Source organism: Chiroxiphia lanceolata, chromosome 2, assembly GCF_009829145.1.
Source record: "Chiroxiphia lanceolata isolate bChiLan1 chromosome 2, bChiLan1.pri, whole genome shotgun sequence".
Taxonomy (NCBI): Eukaryota; Metazoa; Chordata; class Aves; order Passeriformes; family Pipridae; genus Chiroxiphia; species Chiroxiphia lanceolata.
The window spans coordinates 67,008,225-67,031,393 of NC_045638.1; the positions used below are offsets into that span (position 1 = coordinate 67,008,225).

The 23,169-nt window shown below is 35.6% G+C and overlaps 1 protein-coding gene across 6 annotated transcripts in view; it reads right to left on the reverse strand.

Moving 5' to 3' along the window:
• Positions 1 to 23,169, reverse strand: part of PCDH9 (protocadherin 9) — a 679,135-nt gene that overhangs the window by 488,013 nt on the left and 167,953 nt on the right. The window contains exon 3 of one of the 6 annotated variants that reach the window (XM_032680717.1): positions 7,738 to 9,207. The exons of the other annotated variants lie outside the window; for them this stretch is intronic. Coding sequence (XP_032536608.1) covers positions 9,187 to 9,207 — 21 coding nt within the window. The 3' untranslated portion in view covers positions 7,738 to 9,186. Of the gene's footprint in view, positions 1 to 7,737; positions 9,208 to 23,169 lie in introns of those variants that run through there. 6 annotated transcript variants of the gene reach the window in all.

A 23,169-nucleotide genomic window follows, 5' to 3' on the forward strand; every position in this document is an offset into this window, starting at 1 on the left:
ATCACTGGATCCAAGAACAGAAGCTGGTTTTGAAACTATCATGCTATGTATTTATATGAAGAATACATTAGGTTCAAGGGATATATGAGATAAATAATATCCTGAATTTAATTTTGTATACGTTTTGACTGAGATAGGGTTAATTTTCTTCATAGTAGCCTCCATGGTGCTAGGTTTTGGATTTCTGACCAAAACACTGTTGATTACACCTAGTTGTCTTTCTTAGCACTCTTTGCACAAGCTCAAGACCTTCTCTGCTTCTCACCTCACCCCACCAAGGAGGCTGGGGTGCAGAAGAAGTTGGGAGGGGACACAGCAGGGGAAGTCGACCCCAACTGATCAAAGGGATATTCCATATCATTTGATGTCATGCTCAGCATATAAAGCTGTGGGAAGAAGAGGAAAGGGGAGGACATTCAGAGGAATGGCGTTTGTCTTCCTAAGTCCCATGTTACCCATGACAGAGCCCACTCTCCTGGAAATGGCTGAACACCTGCCTGCCCACAGGAAGTGATGAATGAATTCCTTCTTTTGCTTTGCTTGTGTGTGCGGCTTTTGCTTTACCTATTAAACTGTCTTTATGTTAACCTACAAGTTTTCTCACTTTAATCCTTCTGATTCACTTCCCCACCCCATTGTGGGGGAGTGAGTAAGTGGCTGTGTGGGGCTGAGCTTCCTGCTAGCATTAGACCACAACTAACTTTTAACTTTTCTGGTAACAGGTAAACAATTTTATTTTATTTTAATGCAACATCTATTTTTGTTTCACAAGTGTTTTTTTCATTATTATTTATTTCCAAATAACCTTTGGTGGGGGGAAGAAAGAGAGAGTCAGTTTTAAGGAGAGTTTAGACACAGTTTCAGTTACTAAGGGAAGCCAATTGCTTTAGCTCTTTCTAAGAAATCACTGTATTTTGACTGCATTTTTAAAGTACACTGCTTTGTAATTCAGACATACAGAAAATGTTAACATTTTAGGCAAGACTGTGTACATAAACAAGCAAATATATTTAGTATGAATGTTGTAAGAGAGCAGAAAATCAAGACCAGCATAAGTAACTCAGAACGTTCCAGCTGAATCAAAACTTAATGTTCTTAGAACATGACTCCATGTTCTATCCAGCCCATATGTCTGGACTTCCTGTCTAGGTTTATCAGGACATCAACAAGAGGAGTATGGCAGATGTCTTTCTGTTGCCAAAATACAAAGTTTGCATCATGTTGGGAATGTTCTCTGCGACATCTGCAGGGCCGATATGTGCAGTGTTACAGATATATACAGTGTCTGGCTCCTGCTCCGCAGTGAAGAGAAATTTGATAGTGGTGGAGTGAAAGGGCTTATCTCTTTACTTCAGAACAAAGAAAATAGTGACTGATTGCAGCAATTGTTACCCACGGATACATTTTCAATGCAATATAACTGAACAACCTATTAAAATGACCAAAAAAGCATGAAAAGTTAGACAGGGGAAAGACTGTAAAGCAATAGGTACAATAATAAGCAAATCTTAAACTTTTTCTAGTGCTTTAACATTTAGGACTTTTTCTAGAACAGTAAAAATCTCAATATTTAGTAGTTATAATGCTCAATAAATGGATAACACTACAACTTGTGTTAGTTCACTTTCTGTCTATTAAGATGTAAAATTTATGAGCCTATCTGAAGAAAACTATAGCTATCAGGCATCAAATACAGCCTGTTCTTTTGCTGTAGCTAATAAAAAAACACCCACATATTGTTGAGTAGGATAAATGGCCATATAAATTTATTTCAGCATTTTCAGGCAGAAGGCAACTTGCCTAAATACTTTTCTTCAATGTTACCAAATAAAAGAATGCAAGCTGAAATCAGCACTTCTCTGCTGGTAAACAGGTATCCAGCTGAAGCCTTCTACAGAGTGAGATCAAACAGACTTATAATAACTGGCATGGGATGCTAAATTGCATCCAAAATATAATATATACAGAGCTATTATGTCTTCAACAGATGGTCCAGGTCAAATCTAACCCCAAATCTAAAATACCATGCAATTTAGGAAATCCAAATACCATCAAGAATGTATTGCTCTAGTCCAATATAGTGTACTTCTGTAAAAGGAGTCACTCTGTATAGACTGATATCATACTATCTGTACTATCAGTACTAACAAATGGGAAACCCCGGATCTACAATCTCTGATTCATGTAGCTTTACCAAAACTTAGGATATGAACTTTCAAAACTGAGCCAATTTACAGTGTCAGCAGAACGAAAGTCCATCAAAGAGAACAGCAAGTAAAATAATGACTCTACTAATTCTTACAGAAGAATTTGCTTCCCATTTTTTCACAAACAATAATACTTATTTTTTTATTGTGCAATTCCTTTAATGTGCACAATAACAGTTTCTAATGGCAATTTTCTCAGAGATACCTGGATCTCAACATGCCAAACGTTTTTATGACACACAACGTAAGATAATGGATGGATATGTAGATATGAGGTAGGTATGTAACTAATAGATATGTAATGGATATATAGGTAAAGGGATAGATATAAAGCACTAGTATGTGTTTGCATATATGTCCATGCGTGATGAGAAAGTTTTGTAGCAATCCCACTAAATGCTAGAAAGACTTCTAAATCAACGTTAAATAAAAATTTTAAAAAATTGAAAGTCTGGGATTTGTAGGATGACTATACTTTAACAACCTTTGATTTTGAGGATGAAAAATTGAAATTTGCTATCCACTTGTACAGTGAATAATGAGTTAATAAATTTATGGACAGATGAATGCAGAATTCTTGATTTCTCTTTAAAAAGGTGCTTACAGCTAAAAGAATCATTTTAATACAATACAGAATACAATAAAATACAATAAACCCTATAAATACTGTGAAAGGACTATGTTTTCAAGTGCTCTACCCAACGTTTATGAACATAAATGAGACTGTTTACTGTGGCACCATTACTTGTGAGTATAAATACCTTCTCTTTTACTAAAGGCAAAATTTAAAAAAAAAATTAATTCCCAAAAGTTGTGTATATTATAAATCCTTTTCCATGTGGAAATTGTGGGGATTATAGATTACAGTCCATGTTAGAGTAAGAAAGAATTATTATCCTTCATGACTTTGCACAGGTAATTTCATTGTTCCTTCTTCCCTTTCCCTTCCTATTCTTCACCTATGAATCCTATTTTTCTTGTAAGCTCCTTGAAGAAGGAATTATTTATATCCGTACTTTAGTCCTCCAGTATTGACTGGGGACTCCAGGAACAATTGTAATACAGATACAACAAATGTATGTACGGATATTCACAGCTGAAGGTGTCGTACCTATGCTATTGTTACAGTTAACTATGAAGATGCTACGTGGTTTGGAGCATGTGCTACATCAAGTAAACTGATCTCCCTTTTGGTAAAAAGCTTCTGACAATTTCTAACAGTTTCTAAAGTTCTCTATAGACTTACTTCATTTATTGTCCTTATCACTCCATTCCTCCCTTTCTCTCTTCACTTGTCTGATTTCTGTCCCTCTACAACATATTGCTACTGTGGGAGGTATTCACACTGTCTAACTTTAGTCAACTAATTTAGGGCTCTGAATCATCCCATAAGAGTTCCTCCACCTCACAGAATATGACTATATATGGAATAGGGATTTTTAAACTTAGGTGTTCTAATATGTACTTTCTTCAAATACCCAAAGTAGCTTGGCCTAGGTGGTGTTAATATTCCACTGTATAAAACACTGCCTGTCAACAGTAAATGAATTTATTACGCGTTCGGGTTGCAGATATTTTTTCACTAGCTTGGCAATTCGCTTTCCTTTTTCCTCACCTAGGTTTAATGTACTAAGGATGCTATCTGCAGGTAAGCATAAAAGAAAAGGAAAAAAAGAGAAAGATTAAATGCATATGGTATTTATTCACAGAATTTGCTAAAATATCAGTAGAATTTAAAAAGCACATGGTTGCACAATACATTGCAGCATTCAGCCAAGGAGGCTGCAGATTGTAAGACAGTACATTAGTCCCATGGCTAACTATATCTTGACCTTTCTTCTGAGACTGTCAACAAAGGTGCCAATTAGAGTAATGATTAGAGTACCGCATTTTGTGTTGTGCTAAACACAACTGTTACCAAGGGGACAAAGGTTATACATTTTCTTAACACTGGATGCCCAGTTGGCTCAATACAGATCTTCAACTGACAACTAGAAAGTCTCCAGATGAGGAGCAAGTAAGCGTACCACTCACATACTTTTCTTTTGATCTCTTGGGACACAGAAAAGCATATATTGTAAATATCTGAATGATTTCCTGGTACGTTGTTGATTTTGTTTAGTTTATCATCTCATACACAAATTCAGTCATCTAAGAAATTACTAAATTCCTTTTGTATCAGGATTTAATGTTAAAAGTATTTGTTTCCATATATCACAACTAACTATGGCAGCCATAAATTATGTGTCCTAACTCAACATATTGAGAGCTGCAAGCTAGCTATTCAAAATTAACTTCTGAAAGTCTCCCCTTTAACCAAACCATAAGAAAAGGTTTAATCAATGTATGTATCAACTATCAAATTATTTAGTTAAAGAATGGTAAATGAGAGAAAGTGATGAGAGACAGAAAAAGAACAGTTTTTCTGTCTCAGTTGCAAAATGAATATATGTAATTCAGATAAAAATTACAGAGGCAAAACAAAAACAAAGTATCATTGAATATGGACTCTCCACAGCATAAAAAAGAAGTATGTTCTGTGCTAAGAATAGGGAAACAACTATGGCATAGCTTTATCTTGGAGTTTCATTAATAGGATACATGTTGGTGATCTCATAGACAATACAAAATAAAGACCACTAATCTACTTTAAGTGTACAAGAAAATGTTTTGCTGACCTAGGCATACAAAGAATTACTTTGAAAGAAGTCAGGCATTTCTATCCATGGTGCTTTAATTTTTTTTTTTAAATATATGTCTACCAATTACTAATAATTCATATTTACCCAAAATTCAATTAAAATGAGTGGAATTAGTTTTACTCAATGCAACATTGTTTGTCCATCCCAATCAGATCTGCTTCCACCATTGCAATTACTGGGAACTGATTTTCTAAGGAGAAGCACAAGGGTATGGAACAATACGTGTCCTATAGGTTTTCAGTACAAGAAGTATTTCAAACTGACAATCTAAAGGCATACACACTGGCAATCATGACAGGGTTTCTTACTTGGATTTACCAATTCCTGGGAGGTGGGAAGAACTTATATAACATACTCTATTTTAAACCCCACATTTCTCAGCTAATGTTATGGACAAACTTCAAACACTGGGCTAAAATTTACAAGGCAGTTCAGAGATGTCTGCATGCAAACTAACTACTGCTATATTAAAATTCTTCCTTCGCAGTTAGGCATAGGATTAACAAGTTGCTTTGCCAATTGTCTCCTTTGTAGAGTAAGTACTATGTTGTATGACAGAAAGCTACGATGTAACATTGACATTATGATCAACACTTCTGGCTGTACTTGAAATCTTTAAATTGCTTTCCTGAAACTAGCCTGGGACAAAAGAAAAAAAAATCCAGTACTTTGAAAATACACATAGTTTTGAAGTTATAAAAAGAATTTAATTGAACAGATATATTTTTAAATTAAACTAAAAAGACATTGTTTTGGTTTGGGGGGTTTTTCTTCTCCTCCTGCCTTTTGTAGCCCTACCTTACTATTGCATGAGTGGCACTGTATGTACCTGCTTAATGAAATGAAATGGAACCTAAAAATTAAAAGCCAATCTGATTTAACTCTTCAAAAGCAGGGAAATCTGAAATTAAAATAAAAAATATGAACAAGGAAAAGCAAATAGGACAGTGAAGTCACCATTGCTTTTAAATGACAAGGCAGTTAACTTCTACTAAGTTTCACACTAAAGATTTGCCTTTAAAATAACGATATTATTCACTGAGTAGAAACTTTTTTTACCAAACTACTGAGATAAGTACAACATAAAAGTCTTTAGACTAGAGAACATCTTGAATTTAATTACACTATTTTTTAATATGATTTTACAATAAATGGTCACTAAGAGCTTGGGAATATATCACAAAATTTTGCTATACTGTATTTAATTTTGATAGGAAAAGATTAAATATTTCCATTGATACAGGCCTGGGTTCCATACCAATTGGGAAAATTCAAAGGAAGCACTCTGATAGTTATGTTTTCAAAAGTCAGTCCATTCTAGGGATGGACAACATTCTCACCTGCTAGTGTTCGTACTTTGTTAATGATACACTAATGTATTTAGCACTTAATATGGATGAACACAATATAGACACCTTGTGCATGGGCAAGATCTGAGTGTTAGTACGAAGAAACCTCTGTTAGTACGAAGACAGAAGTTTCTTTTATTAAGATTCAGCTGGGAGAGTATTTTCTTGTCTAACAGATAAATGACATGATATCTTGTACGTTACCTGTCAAATACTTGATTTGATAGATTCTCCATTTCTCAAAGTGGTATTGGTATGAAAAAAAATATTTGAAGTTAATGTAATAATTAATGTATCTGTCCCTCTAGCTTTAGTGTTTTCAGCTGTTTTCTTCTGGGAACCATATATAATTCTGCCCTGAGAGTTTTGACTGGATGGTTTGAGGATCATGGTTTGTCTTACATAGACAAGTATAATTAAAGTGTCAGAAAAGTCAATGTATCTGAAAAATAGAGTGCCATCATAAAAACAAACAAACAAACAAACCCACAAAAAATGTGAAATCTCAATTGATCTGAGCGTGTTCATGAAAAACAGCTTTTCAACAGTATCTTTGTCATATTTGGATGAAATCTGAGTTCCACTTAAGCAAAAGACAAAAATTCCTGTTGATTTTTACTGATAAGATTTTTACCTTTATGTGATATTGTAAGAAATAAATAGAACAATTGCATATATTTATGTCTCTATGACTGTATACATGGGGGAAAACCCCAGTAAGGGCAGCAAAAATACATTGTCCCAATTCTTGATTAAGTATAGAACAGGTGAGGAAGTATCTTACACATCCATTTCTATAGCTGTGAACCTCAGGTAAAAAAAAAAAAAAGGAAGAAAAAAAGCTAAATTCAGAAAGCTTGCCTTTTGTGCCTCATAATTCTATTAGTTTGCTTAGCCTAAAGAAAAAAAATCATAACTACAACAAGGTTTACATAAAATTGAAATGCAGAGTTACTAAAAACACCACCCATGCCTGCTACCAGTAGCTACATAAACTCCCATGACCTGAAACTGATAAATCTTGTCACAGATTTAAGGATGAAACAGGACTTTCCAAAAAACAGGCATGTTAGCCAATATCACCCTCTATGGCTTATTCACACTGTGTTATTTCATTTTCTGTCTTGTACTTTAATATAATATCCACTGATACCACTGCCCCAAAAGAAGTCATTACTGGGGACTAATAGCATGGAGGGAGGGAAAGCATTAAAATATTTGATTTGAAAAATGCAGGATCTCTTATGGATTCTGATATCCCACTTAGCTCTGGGAAACATAGGTGGATGCATAGCCTTCTAAGGAAAGTAGAGAATCAAGAAACCAGCCTGAAAAGCACTGATAAATCTTTTCTATGTTCAAATTAATTCTTATATAGGTTCTAGAGAAAAAGAAAAGAAAAAAAATCCTGGAAAAAAAGAAGTACAGATTCGGCACTGGAGTATTGTAGGGATATAGATTCATTTCAGACAACATTTTAATATTTAACTATGGTTTATTTATGTATTTTGTCATGGTGGGTTTACATGAAAAATAGTGGGCTACAGGCTTTGGTTAAAGAGTAACAGCCTCCTAGAGACGTTGAAAAGTATTCTGTGACATTCTCCCAAATGAGAAAGCACCATTGAAAAGGCATATATTTATCTCTTAATACTACCTGAATACACACACATTTCAAGAGATATATTAACCCACAGCAATTGCAAAGCATGGATATTTTCAGTATAAAGCCAGCGGCAGGCACGGTATTGTCACTGTTTTCCATACGCATTGTTTCCACAAAACTCTGCCTGTAATCACTTAACATTTAGTCATTTTCTCAGGTTTGGCTGGCAAACTGTAAAGACTTGCATAACTTTTTATTAGGTTGCTGCTTATTTTGCAAATACATCATGAAAAGCATTCAAGTCTAAATTGTTCACTGCAGTGAGCTCATATTTTTGGTATACATTTTTTTCCCTCTAAATTAACTAAATGACACACAGTACAGTTTCTGTTCTTATAACTTATGCAAAAGTGTAATTACTATAACATTATGTTCATTAATAGGTGTGACTGTACAGTTTGTGTTCTCTGCCTGTCACTTTCTTATGCTGCACAAGCCCTATGGTATTTTAGAGCCTTCCAAAACTAAAGGAAGAGCACTGGGGTTTCTTCCTATTGTTCCTTCAAATAAGAAACTGTATTTTTGATTGTGATATATTATACTGGTAATTTTTGTGTTGCTATGAATGAACAAAAAGGTCACAGTGGGAAGTTTTACTGTTACTCTCTTATAATTCAGCATCCTATATTTTACTATATCAAAATATCTTGCTAAAGGAAAAAGAATATATATTGTATATATACTCTTATACACACAGCTATATATGTGTACATACATATATATATATATAGATATAGATATGTGTTTGCATAATTGGTCCACAGATAGCCATGTTATTATGTTCCTTGTTCTGCCTTCTAATCTTATCAGGTACCAGTACTAGTTGTTGAGGGGTTACTAGGATTTTCACATTGTTCAGAAAATAAATACTTGATACCTGTTGTCAACTGCTAACTGTTCTCAACCTTCATTCCACCCAAAATAGTTTGGTTTAGGGTTGGGTAGACTAGAGCATGGAAAATACTGTTTTTCCGTCAGATGAAACTATGGGAATATCACGAGAAGTTCTAGCTGTCTTTATAGTTCCTTTACCAAACAGGCTGGGGTCTGAGTTGCAGATGACTGATCACATTTCCACCAGTATGTTCAGGATTTCTTTTAGTGTCCATTCTGAGTTCAAGGCAGTGGCATGCATCTGTGCAAGGTGTCCCAAGCAGTCAGAGGAGCCTTCTTTGTGCAAGCAATCTTCTTTGTGAAGAAAGGTGGTGAAGTCTGTTGCATACTGTACGCAGTCAGGATTGATGAAGCAGACATAGACTCTCTCAGGGAGAGGATGGGGAACACTTGAGAGAAAGAGAGAGAGATACCAGGAAATAAGCAGGCCTAGGGGATGTCAGGACATATAAAGCCTCAAAATAAGTTTGCCTTTCCAACAAGAACTTTAGGAATTCCAAATTTTAAAATATCTTGGTTCATATCAGACTCTGAAAGAAAGTCTTGAAAATTAACATCTGTCTAGACCTTAGCACTAGTTTACTTTTTTCTTATTTTCACACAAACTCTTAGGTGTAAGAAGTAAACTCATATACTCCTGCCTATTTAGATTGATTATATTCCTGTTTTTTTAGTATTATCACCAAGACAATGCTAAGAACTGCTATGTTAAAAGCTTCCTCATATCTTAATTTTGAATGTGTCTGCCCAACATGATGAATGAATTACTTTTCCATCCTCTGTCCTTAATTTCCGTACTTGTGGTCACAAAGAGCACAGTTGTCTCTCAAAGATTTAAGTTTAATTGTGAAGGTATCTGGCCCTTAACCTTGTTAGAGTAATTGAATAAATATGGAAAGATCAATGTTCCTCTCAAGAGACTCAGTCAGAGATTAAGTAATTTTGAGATAGGATGCAAAATGAAGCAAAACATTTCTCAAAGATAAAAAAAAAAAAGTACATGTATTGTCAACTTTCATTATAGCAAAAACTCAACAGTTGGGTGCTTCAAGACACCTTCAAGGTGCTTCAGGTGTTTCAAATATACTAACTGAAGTTAAAAAAATGAGGGAACAGCAATGTAGCAAAATTTACAGTTTACAAGAAAGTTCTGTTAACCAAGTCTGAATAAGACAGGAAACTTGAGAGGTAAATGAACAGGCCATCTTAAAAGACGCGAAAATAATTTATTTAAATACAAAGGCATATTGGAGAAACAAACAAACAAACAAACCCCCCAAAAACTGGAATACTCAAACCTGCAACAGATGATTTGTTTTACCAGAAATCTCAATTATGAGCACTAACTTAGGAAAAACATCAGGGTCTCACTGAAGAGCCCTGCTCAATGAGCAGCTGCAGTCAAAAAAGCACATAAAATGTTAACATGTATAAGAAATTAGATGGGCAATAAAAGAGAAAGAAATTATAACATCACTATATTAATCAATAATTTTCCCTCCTCTGAAATAGTGTGAAGCACTGGTCACTCCATCACAAAAAGATGAAGAATTAGAAGGTACTCAGAAAAGAGCAATTGCAATAATTAGGCATATAGAGAAGGGTTCATATGAAAAGACTAAAAAAAAAGAATGGAACTCAGCGCCACAGGATGTCACTGATGTCAAGACCTTACCAAGACTCAAAGAAGGATTTGGCACTTACAACTCTTATATTCTTGGGAATCTTACACAGACCAACTGTTAAAAGATTTTGAAAGAGAGATTATGTGTCATGTTTTATGATTTAAAAGACAGTACATTTAAAAAGAATTTGGAGAAAAGTTCCCTGAAAGTGGAATTTCCTATCTCTGGCTGTTTGATTATTTTGTTCTTTTCTTTGCTTGTTATGTTGGCATTTTCTCTTGAGACATCTGGGCATTCTTGGAGGGAGACTGTGTAATAATGAATCACTATTCTGTTCTAATTACTATTATCCTAGTATTAAACCCAGTATCTTATCATCTCCTATGAAATCTTAGTATTAGGACTTAGGGCTTCCCTTGTGCAGAATAATTGTCCTATGCTCTATTGTATTCCAACCCATTTCAGTTAGCCAACTGGATTTGTCACCCATTGTCAATTAGTATAACCATTGCTGTAAGCTATATAGCTTTGTGCATGTGTTTGGAGCAACTGTGAAATTTTTAGATGCAGCACCAAATACATTTTTGCTGTGACAGCTATACAATTGATTCTGTGTGGCCCAGTTGTCTTCCAGCCCTATCTTAACCTCCAGCTATGCTATTGACATCTTGCTTTACATCCAGCAGCTGGAAGACATGAGCAATGTCTCCAAACAAGAGGTACTTTGCTTCTTATGCTTCCTATTCTCCACAGTTTCCTTACCACATTTTTATCCTTTCTGCTTGTCTTGCTGCTCAGAGATATTCTTCCCCTTTTTTCTTTTTAAACAATTTCTAATTCATTACCTTCTTCTTTACCTAGTTTTTCCTAAATGAAGATTTTCAGTGCAAGTTAATAATGATAGGGACAAGCACAGAAGAGCTTTTCCTCAGATCAGATGTCTTAAGTGAAAACAGAATCAAAAGGAGAGTGTGAGAGATACTTGGTAGAAGCAGGATCATAGATTTTGAACACTATTCCCAAACAATTCTTCTTTCCACTGTTATTAATTTCATTACATTCTCAAAGCTAGGGGGGAAGACGACAGGGAAAAAACCTTTAAGGACCTACCTACCTAGCCAGCACAAAACCTTCTAAATTCTGTGAGGAGTTGGGTGTAACTAGAAGGTAAATGAAGATATTGGTGGTGGGGGCACACAGAGAAGCTGTGCTTGTAGGGCCAGCCTGGGGGCTGTAACTGCCTTGAACAGAAGCTGAATTCAGACAGTGCTTACAAACTGGACACTGCAGAGAACCTGTGAAGGTACCTGACCCAGGGACAACACCTGAGAGAAGACAGGCAGCCCCAATTGAGCTGTGACTAGCTACTATATAGAAACGTAGTGTGCTGTGTCTTCTCTTCCCCAACAATATCCATCACTGGAGATTTTCAAGATGCAATGTGGCAGGTTGCTAGATAATTCTCTTTTCCAAAAAAGATTTGACCTTTGAAGGTCCCTTCCAACCTGGGCTGTAGAAAAAAGTTATGTTCTACCTTTCACATATTGAACTGGTATATCCCACACAATGCTACAAAGCACCAAGTGGATTACACATTTGTGCTGTCTTTAGGACATCCACATTGCACTCACCACATGGTTTAGATATGCCTGACAGTTTACAGTTAGTCTGCAAAACTGGTTTTAGGCTGACTCCAGTCCACAGGACATGCACTGAGCACGTTCTGGCACAAATACGCTATTGTAGTACAATGTTCAATAGCAAAAGAGGAGGAGTTGGTTAGCAACAATAAGGAATTTAATTTTTAAAAGCCCAGAAGAAATGGATCCTATACTTTGTGGGATAATAAAAAGCATGAATATGAGAGGTATTTCCAATCTATGAATATTTACAAACATGAACTCAGAATAATTAATATGTGTATTGTTCTTCACCTTTAAAATTTTTACTAAGGCTTAATTCTCCTTGATTACAATCCCACCATCATGAAATAATGAATTAGCTTTAATTTGAAAGCCACCTACAAGGAAAAGAGTGTATTGTATTTTTCTTCTTCAGTACTACATAAATGAAAAAAGAATACCCTAATGCTGCACAAATACTGTACTTCCAGCCATATTTTGTCCATTTTATTTTACGAACAACCACTTAGTTTTAACTTATCTTCTTTCTTGACAATTCATATTGTGAAAAGAAATAGCAGACCATCTGATCAGGAAAAGCAGATTTACCTAAATGATCACTATTTTGCAAAAAAAGTTTTCACTAGATGCTCATGCTACCTTTCCAAGTCTGCCAGCCTACATTTGAAGTCAAGTCCTCCATTCTAAATCTTGTCATCAGTTAAAAAGCATGGCCTGAAGTAAAAAAAAAATTCATATGAAAAATCTATTGATTATTGAAGACTATTCTAACTAATATGCTTTCCCTTTCTTAGCAAAGAAGAATAAAATTCATCCAACTATTAAAATAAAAGATAAAAGATAAAATACTTCATTACGATTATGGAAAATTAGGTTTGCCATATGACCTCATTCATGTTACACAAATGCATGCTATCTTCTGGTTTTGCATATTGAAGCTAAACAACATACTGTAATTTTTTCCCTATATTTCATATTAGGCTTGTGTCTGGTATAGACGAATACACTTCTGTAACCATTAAAACAATCTTCTCATGTTAAAAGTTCACGTCCATTTAGATTAGGTAGATACATCCATGAAACGAAGTATGGATGGGATAGATTTTACTATTTTAGGTAAAGAAAGGGCATCCTGTTTTGTTTTGTGTCACTGTATACTTGATAATGAGCTTTGGAAGCAGTACCAGTGAGTACCATCATATCTACTTCCATTATGGCACATGTGTTCTTAAAACAGAAAAGAGAATTTGTGGCTATTTTAAAAGACAAAAATTAATGTGCAGAATGTTACGAGATGCCATTCAGCACTTCTAAAAAGAGAACTTCCCAAATCTGGAAATTTCATTTATCCAATTACAAGTTAAGCTTCAGAACCAAAGATGAAACAAAGATGGTCTTGAAACAAAGGCCTACTGAGTTTTATGCTCTTTGATATATTACAACTATGTAACACAGACAATCATATTCAATCCTATGCAGAATTCACTCATTTGCTCGTAGCTTTCTCTACACATTATTTGGGATTTGGCATACACTGCACTTTATCCTCAATCCAAAAGGGATTTTTCTTCCCTCTTCAGTGTGGGAGATTGAGCTATGCTTAATAGTTCTGAATTGGTTTTCCTAAGGCTGAAAAGCGAAAAGCTCCTTTTTTTCTCAGACATTTCAATCAGGAATGGTGTGATTGGAAGACACCAGTGGCAAAGGACAGCTTTTTTATTTTTGACGAGGACATAAGCCACATTTCCATGCAAATAGTTGAGTAATCAGAAAAGCTTAACCATACCCAATATTGTCTAAACATAAAACTTGTACTTAACATAAGCATATGGTTTATGCATATATGCCTTTAAAAAAGAAATCCCAAAATAAACCATAGGGTCCCAGCAATAGCAAAGATAATAACAAATTCTCTGCTTCTACTGTCCTAGTATAAACTTATCTCTAGGTATTACTGCATAGAATCTGATCTGTAACTATTTCCTTTGTCCACATTAAAATTTTCCAGTATTAAAATGTAGGTAATATCAGATTTGTAATGGTTTCTACAAAACCACTCATGTCTCAGAATCAGCCTCTATTCAGGATTTCAAAGCATCCAGTTCAAGGGCCCAAATGTGCAACCTTATCCATATAATATCCATGATATTCACTACTTACATGAGTGAGTAATTACTTGAAGAAGGTGTTTATAGGATAAGGCCTGAAATAGTGATTTTATTCTTAGCCACTAGTTTATACACATGTACCTTTTTTTTTTCTTAATTCTTTTAAATTTAAATTTTTAAATCCTTCTACATTTATCCAGGAAGCTCAGTTTCGTAAGTTCTATGTTTACAAGGGACATTACAGAGCGGTCATCTTACGCTATGCAGTGGACATTTACTACACAAGATATTTCATTTGTTTGTTTTCCCTGATATTAAAATCACTAGTAAGAGGAATTATAAAAATGCAAAGCAATGGCTGGGCCAACAAGACTTTGTTGAACCACTGCTGAGATAGACCTTTTGGATCGTTCTTTTCCCTAGTTTATGAAATTCATTGGATTTTCAGTTCACGATAACCAGAGCTCTCTCTTGAACTACTCTTCTTCATTTCCCTCCTAATCTCCAAAACTGGCAAAGTTCAGATTCTATGATCTTAAAGGATCTTTCACACCTAAATGATTCTATGATTATGCAAACTTCTGACCTGGGATGAAGGAATAGAGAGTCCTAAACATGTTATAGTCTGATTTTTAAAACATCTAGATGAGGAGGATAGGGGATATGGCCATTCTGTCCTCCACCCAAGCTCAAAAATAACTGACTTAGAATTACATAGTCATAAATATTCCAAGGGAATTACTTGGTTAGAATTGTAGGGGGTTTTGTATGAAATTATTTAATTCTCACTTGTTATTAAGTTCTGCAATGCCCAAGTGGTAAGATTTAGTGCTAGCAGAGGCTGCAATTGCACATAGCATGTCAAAAACCAAAGGATAAACTCTCTGCTGTAAATGAGACGATGCTGAAGAACTGAGAGCTGGCATTTGGCCATATTGAAGACTTATACAGGAAAAATGGAATGCAAAAATAATCAACAGTGGAAGATTTTTGACAGAGATAACAAAAAGATGCTATGGGTCTTGTCAACCTTGTCTCGCATTCTCCTTAATTTTTATGACCAAATTAGAAGTAGTATCTGTTACTAAACTGCTCAAGCCAGCCAAATTCCAACACAGTTAACTCTAAATAGTGAATAGCCTATAGGGACACCTTTATTCCTAACTTTGTACATTTTTAACAAATTTTTCTATAACAATGGTTAGGACTGTGACTCACGGCCTTACCAGAAATCAGTAGCAGGTGTACGTTGTCCAAAACAAAGCTAGCATTTAGTTGATTTGTTACTTTGCCGTGTGCTATTTCTCTACATAATGTCTTGGGCAATTTACAGATTTAGTTTTCATAAAGTGAGGTATTTGAAGTAATAGATTGGTCCCAACATTCTGCAAACAATCTGTAGTTCTTCTAAGATACTTCTCATATGTCCTAATAGGCAGTACTTTGGTTTTGCAACAGCAACTGGCCTATATTAGACTATAATTACTGATTGCCTGAAAAAGGTATGGCTTTTCAACCCAATGAGGCACCTATTCAACTGTACTCCTTGTTCAATAGGTATAAATACAACACTATAGCACTCTTACAAGAAAACTTTATCATGGTTCCCTCTGTGCTTTTTAGATATATTCACCAACTTCTAATTTGGAAAATTCTCCTTTGTTGTACTGGGAATTTAATTTAGCCTACTGGCAAGAAGAAATTAACCAGAGCAATTCCAAGAATCTGAAGTTGATAGAACAAGTCTCTGAGTGAAAGGATAAAAAGGCTAATGAAATTCATATGTCAGAGAAGGCAGGATGCAAGAAGGCAAATACTGTTAGAAACTCACTCTTGACAAATATTTATATTTTTCTCCACTAATCTGTAAGCAAGTTATTACTGATAAAGATACCCACTGATACTCATTATTATTTAAAAAATAATAATACAAGAACAATTATAAGGGGAAATTTTATGGAATAGAATTACAATTCGGACATTGTTTGGGAAGGTCATTACTTTCTATTTTTAAGAGCAGTTTAACTATACCCAAATATTTATGACAATATATTAAACATCCCCCAAGTGACACTGTATGCACTCAATCTGTCATTCTCAATGTACTCTGATGCCCTCAAAGAAAGTGTAATGGATAGCATCTTAATAAATGAGCAAGGGACAAAATCACATCTCATTTTGAGGAGACTTTCTACTACGTTGCTCTCAACATAGAAGCGGCAGGCACCTTCACCTAGAGGCCATTTTCTATACGCTTGCAGACCAAAAGGCTCTATTGGAAACAGCAGCCAGAGCTCTCCCTCTGCCCCTTCTCATTTAACAGAAAGTTTGTACTGTGTAACCTTCCACTGAGCAGGGGATTCACGAGAGTGAATCCTCTCAGCTTGAGCATGTAAAACTTATTATTACCATGACAGAAATCTCATTTTCTAAGCATACTTTTTCTCTTGCAGAATATACAAGGTTTAAATGCAGATGCAGCCAAAATCTAATTAATGACTCAGATCAAGAGCCACCATTGATCATTAAAACGTAAATGCAGTGACTTCTAAATCTTAAAATGACACAGCAGCTGTGCATTTTGGGAAATGACAGAAACTCTGACTATAATGTAACAATCCATGAATATTTTCTTCTTGCTGCCTAAGTATCACTGAGAATTTTCTAGTTAATATGAAAAGAACGACATAGCCTTTATTTGACATTTTCAAGATATTTGATTAAAAAAAAAAAAAGAAATATTCCAGGTTTTTCTTGATGGTTGTCATATGCTACTTTCTTGATGTGTATGTAGTTTGCTTTTCCTCTACAAAGAGTTGCTTTAAAAGAAACTTGGAAAGCTTCTCCCTTTATTTTTAAAGCATAAGATTTTATAAATCTAATTCTAAACATTCTCTAAAGCAGCATATCTTACTGGACTACGGAGTTTGAAATATAATGGCAGTTTTACATAAATGAACCTAAACCATCACTTGCTAGTAATGGATTAGACTGTGAACTGGTCACCAGTTGCAGGTAATGGCCACTAGTGGGACTCATTGTCTATTCATCACTTATCATTGCAATTAACTGCATCTGGCAACTAAAGATATAGAGATAAATAAAAGAAAAAATAAAAAATAATGTAACATAAAAAAATCAGGTGGTCTTCATCTGAGGTTCCCTAACATTCATAAACAAGACACTAATATCAATTTCTCAATTTATATTTAAATCCTATCTATTCAATGGGACTTTGAGAAAGATCCCAACAGAGTCCCATTAAGAAAAAAAAAAAAGAAGAAGAAAAACAACTATGGAAAACAAACCAAAATTATTTTAGATCTAAATTTAACTCATAAACCCACAACTCATAACAGGTGTTTATGAAATTTTTCAGCTTGCTGTGGCATGTAATATGTGATCTGATTGAAACAAAATAATAACCAATCAAATAATTGTCAAGTACCTAAAATGACTGTGTATTGCAAATGAGTTCTCTGTGAAGTCAATGAGAATTACCAGGTGACATCCCAAAATGTCTGTGATAAAGAAAGTGTAACTGAAATTCTGTCTAGGGAGGCAGAATTTAGAGAAAGGCTGAGAACTGCAACCATTCCTAAAGCAAAAAATGGGAGTGTAGTGGGTTGATTCTGTCTGGACGCCAGGTACCTACCAAAGCCTCTCTGTCACTGTCCTCCTTATCTGGACAGGGGACAGAAAATACAATGAAAGGCTCATGGGTCAAGATAACGACAGGGAAAAATCACTCAGCAATTACTATCACAGGCAAAACAGATCATAATTGGTGAAATTAAGCAAATTCATTAACAATCAGTTGAGAGATAGATAATGAGAATTGAAACTAAATCTTAATAACATCTTCCCCTCACCCCTCCCTCCTTCCTGGACTTAACTTTATCCCTGAATCTCTATCTCCTCTCCCAGCAGCACAGGGGACAGTTCATCACACATTGTCTCTACCAGTGCTTCCTCCTCACACTCTTCCCCTGCACCAGCATGGTGTTCCTTCCAGAGGAGACAGTCCTCCATGAAATGACATTCTCCTAGGGGAGAATGACCTCCATATGTCATTTCCATGGGGTGCAGTCCTTTAGGAACAGACTTTTCCAGTGTGAGTCCCCTGTGGGGTCATAAATACTGCCAGAAAACATGTCCAGCATAGGCTCCTGTCTCTCCATGGGTTCACAGGTCATGCTAGGAGCCTGCTCCTGCATTGCATGGGGTCACAGCCTCCTTTGAGCATCCACCTGCTCCAGCATGGGGTACTCCAAGGGCTGCAGGTGGATCTCTGCTCCCCCATGAACCTCCATGGTCTGCAGGGCGACAGTGTAATGCATGATGGTCTGCACCATAGGCTGCAGGGGAATCTCTGCTCCAGCACTCTTACAACTCCCTCTCCACTGACCTGGGTGTTTGCAGGGCTGTTGCTCACATATTTTCATTCCTGTCTTCTCTAGCTGCAATTTACTTCTGCACAATAACTTTTTCCCCTTCTTAAATTATCTTACCACAGAAGTATTACCACCATCACTGATGTGCTTGGCCTTGATCAGCAGTGGATCTGTTCTGGAGCTGGCTGGCATTGGCTCCACTGGACACAGGGGAAGCTTCTAGCAGCTTCTCATAAAAGCCACCCCTGTAGCCCCCCCACTACCAAAACCATGCCACATAAATCCAACACAGGGAGAGATCAAACATATCTCTCTCATGTCAACCACCCACCTCAGAAAGCTCACCAATTCACCTGCCAGGTGTCTCAAAATGCCATTTTAAGGAATATTCTACAGTAAATACTGTTCCCTCCAGAACAAGTCCCAGTCTCTGCAATAGACATCACTTACTGTCTAGTAAACTTAATAAATTAATTGTTAGCACTTTTTTTTTTTCTTGTAGCACTGGGACAATGCAAGTACTACTATTTCAGTTTGTTAGTGTTTTGGTATTACTCTGTGTTAAAGAAAGACAGAAGCAAATCAGACCTCAAGAGCTGCTCTTCATAAAATCTCTGCAATGTAAATGGCTCTATCTAGTTTAAAATGAAAAGCAGCACACACGCAGTGTAACACCTTAGGGGAGGGGCAGAAATCTTTGCAAAGAGCAAGTAAATGCAAGCTCATGAACAGTACTTATCTTGCCACTACAAATTACAAGTTCCTCCCTTTTCCATTTACCTCAGCCTGAATCACAGTCATTATTTCAATATACTTCCAAGAACAAGTAGTGTGGGTACGCTCCAGGGCTCTGTACTGGAAGACTAAGGAAAAACTGACAACAAGCTGCAGATTTATGATGCATGAATGAAGCAAATGTTTGTCACGTGGCAGAAAAAGCTGCTCATCTCTTGCTGCTAGACTTGTTTAGCTGTTATTCAGTATTTATCATTTTCCTCACAATCCAGAAAAACAGGAACATCCTTGAATATCCTTTCAATTTCTTTTTGACTTGTAGGTCCTTACCTACCTATCAAGAAGCCACAGCCTCAGGAAGCTGTCTCTGTACTCCAAGGAATAATGACTTGACTAGCACGGTAATTTTGTTTCAGTCATTTGGCTTCTGCAGCTTAACCATCTTCATTGTAAACAAATTGCTTAATGGCTTTGAGTAGGAAACACATACAGTGCCAACTGATCGAGAAATAGCTGAGAAGGCATGATCTGTGATCATATTTATTGGCACTGCATTTAAAGCCTCTTCTGAATCATCATTTGCATTATCATCTAATTATGATCTCTTTTGTGCAGTAAGTCAATGCTTCTTGTCTGTTTGTTCTAAAACCAAAAAGAAATCAAGACTCAGGGGTCTGTTCCTCCATTCTAAAGTTTGAGTGTCAATAAAGATGTGTAGGAAGAGATTCCTTACCTTCATGAACAACATGGTTGAAAAGAGCAAAGCTCCCTAAAGGAGAGGAGGACAGAGAACAGCCTATCTATCAAGAACATAGATACAGTAAAATGACAAAATCTGGTAGCATACAGTGGAACCACAGGACCAAATCCCTTTTGGCTAAAGTGCTTTAATGATTTCTATAAATTTTTTGACAGGAATTCAGGCAAACCTCTTTGTGTATGGCAAGTGATGAATGAATATCCATGGCATTTCTAACACAATTATGTACTAAAAATTATGTAAGAAAATATCATGCCTTTGAAGCATTACAAAAGTACAGCAATCCATCTGGTTTTTCATACACTGCAAGCAATTAATGCCGTCGTGTATATTTTCTCTTGAATGTTTTGCCACTAGTGGAAAACTTGCTTGGTGTTTCAGTTAGGAGAAACAAAGGAGTCATCAAAAATTTCCTTCACACTATCCTGTTTACTTATGGTAAATGTCAGAACACCTGACTTCATCTAAAAAGTGGACATGAAATACAGCTTTCATGCTCAGAAATAAAACACTATCAGCAAAAAAACCCCCCGATCCTAAAACACAGCAAAAGCCTGTTGGGTTTTTTTGTTTGTTGGTGGATTTTTTTGGGGCATCTTCACAGCTGAATGGCCATAACTACTGTTTCTGCTTTTAGCCACTCACCTTCACAGCTTCAGCCAATAAATCCAATGGCCTCTGAGTTTCTATTTTAGAAACTGCTTTTATTTCTTTACATGTGTAGGTACAAGTTCTGCCATGCAGCCAAACACTTTGTGGCACAGTTTCTACTGTTTCCAGCAGTGACTACATAAAAGAGTGTTTAATTGCTCCTTCTGTGTAGCCTGAAGGAAGTGTGGTGAGCCAGCCTAGCCACCAATTTAACTAGGTCTGTGAGTAAACTTAGAGATCAAGGTTAAAGAAAATTTAACCCAGTTAACAGACTGGTCAGTCCCACCGTCAAAGGTCTTTCCCCAACTCCCCCTGCCTTTTTCCTTTTTTTTTTTTTTTTTACTACCATCTAGATTTCATCCACCACTGAAAATCAAGCCTGCCTTTTTTTTTTTTTTTAATCTCCCTGCTTGTAATTTTTTTTTTTTTTACTTCTCTTGTTTGGTTAGTTTTTATTTCCCCCAAAATGAAAAAAAAACCAGTAAATCCAAGTCATTGCATATGGCCTTTAATATATATTTTTTTGCATAGAAGTACAAATTTTTAAGACTAATTTTCCATAATATTTTGGTTATTTTTGAGAACTAACCTATAATATGAAGGTCTCAGATGCAGGGCGAGAATACTTGTCTTTAAAAATTTATCCCAGAATACTTGGTGATATATATTCCAAATTAATAATATACTTCTGACCACTGACTGTAACTCCTGTCTATATTATGAAGAAGACCTTCTTTGAGACAGTCATCAAAAATCAGCATCATTTTCATCCTGACATCAAACTTCCCTTCAGTGTAAAGAAATTATCTATTGAAGAAGACTACAGCAGGTCAAAATATTTTAAGTTCAAATGGTGAAAATACCAAGAATAAATAAAATTACATTTCCGTTAAATGTATAATAACTGCTAATTTTTCAGTCTTGGAATTTGCCCGGACCATTAACAATAATTAAACAAGTTTCTCATATTTACTCTGTTTTAATATTGGTTTAGGTGTCCAGAGGAAAATGGCAATGTGGAATATTTAAATATCAAACATTTTGATTAAACATGAGGGTGTTAAACTAACATTAAGGAAGATTGTAAAAGAGTTCATAGAACTGACCATAAGTCTTTTGGGTTGCAATTGCGAAACACACTTTGAAATTTGACACATAGGCATTTTTTCAAAATGTAGCTTGACCCCAAGTTCACAGATGCGAATTGTAATTAAGAAGCAATATTTCCAAGTTTGTACTTTGTGCTGGACTGTGCAAAAAGCTGCATGTTTACCATCAGAAAGAATCTGCAGTATTCTGACTAAAATCAGATATGAGCGTAGCAACTCAAAGAGTCAGGACAAAAGGCAATCAGCATCAACTCACTCTCCTTACTCCCTCAAACAAATGATTAATTTAAACTTTTTTTATTCTATTTTTATTCTATATTTTATTTATTCTAGAAATAAATCAAATTCCCCAACAGAAAATACTAAGATGATAGGCTCTCAGTCAGGTCTGCAACTTTAGAAATACCTGAGGAATTCCCTTAAAATCTACTAGGTGTGGTCTAAATAAGCTTCTACAACTTGGAGTCATTATAACTTCCCTTAAGATTAATCATTCTCCTTTCTTCATAAATATTATTCTGTATCATTTATAAGTGTTCAGTTCCATTTCTCCTGAAAAATCCCATCACAGTAGTTTGAACTCTTCCAAAGAAACCTGCAGGGATTTTTCCAAACTCAAACAAACAAACAACAAAAGAAACCACCCACCAAATATGTAGAGTTCAGATTTTGAATGATTTGCTCATTGCAAAACATATCCAAAGAGGTTTGAGACACACACACAAAAAAAAGAAACAAGAAACAAAACCAAGAAAAAATTAAGAAAAGCACTCCCTAGAAAACAGCTATTTTCAATCCAGAAATGCTACAGGGATTACAGACAGGGATAAACATCAATTGCCTGGGTGCAAATGCAAAAGCCTACACATTTACTCATTTTATATCATAGTTGCAAATTATCGAAGTGCAATTTCCACTGTATTAAGGAGACAGCGTATTATGCTTCTAGCTTTCAGTCAGGTTTAATAAAGAGAAATCCTTCTACTGAATGAACAGTAGCCCTTGGCTACTTTTAAAATAATCCATTGAGAATACTGCAATATTCCATATATTTATTAAAAGTATTGTGTTCCCTTAAGGAAATATTCCAAAGAAACATTACTCACTTTTTTCACATATATGGAATAAAAATGCAAATACGCTAAGTTTAGTGGCTGGAATTTCTGGTGGAGTGCTTTGAGTTTTTTTGGCTTTCATTACTGACAACAGTAAAAAGATTGTTTAAGACTAGCTATGTCAGAGTTTTGGATACCAAGTGTGACAGGCTCTGCAGGTATACAGTGCTTTGCTTACTGATACAAATTGAATCTGAACATAGCAATTTAT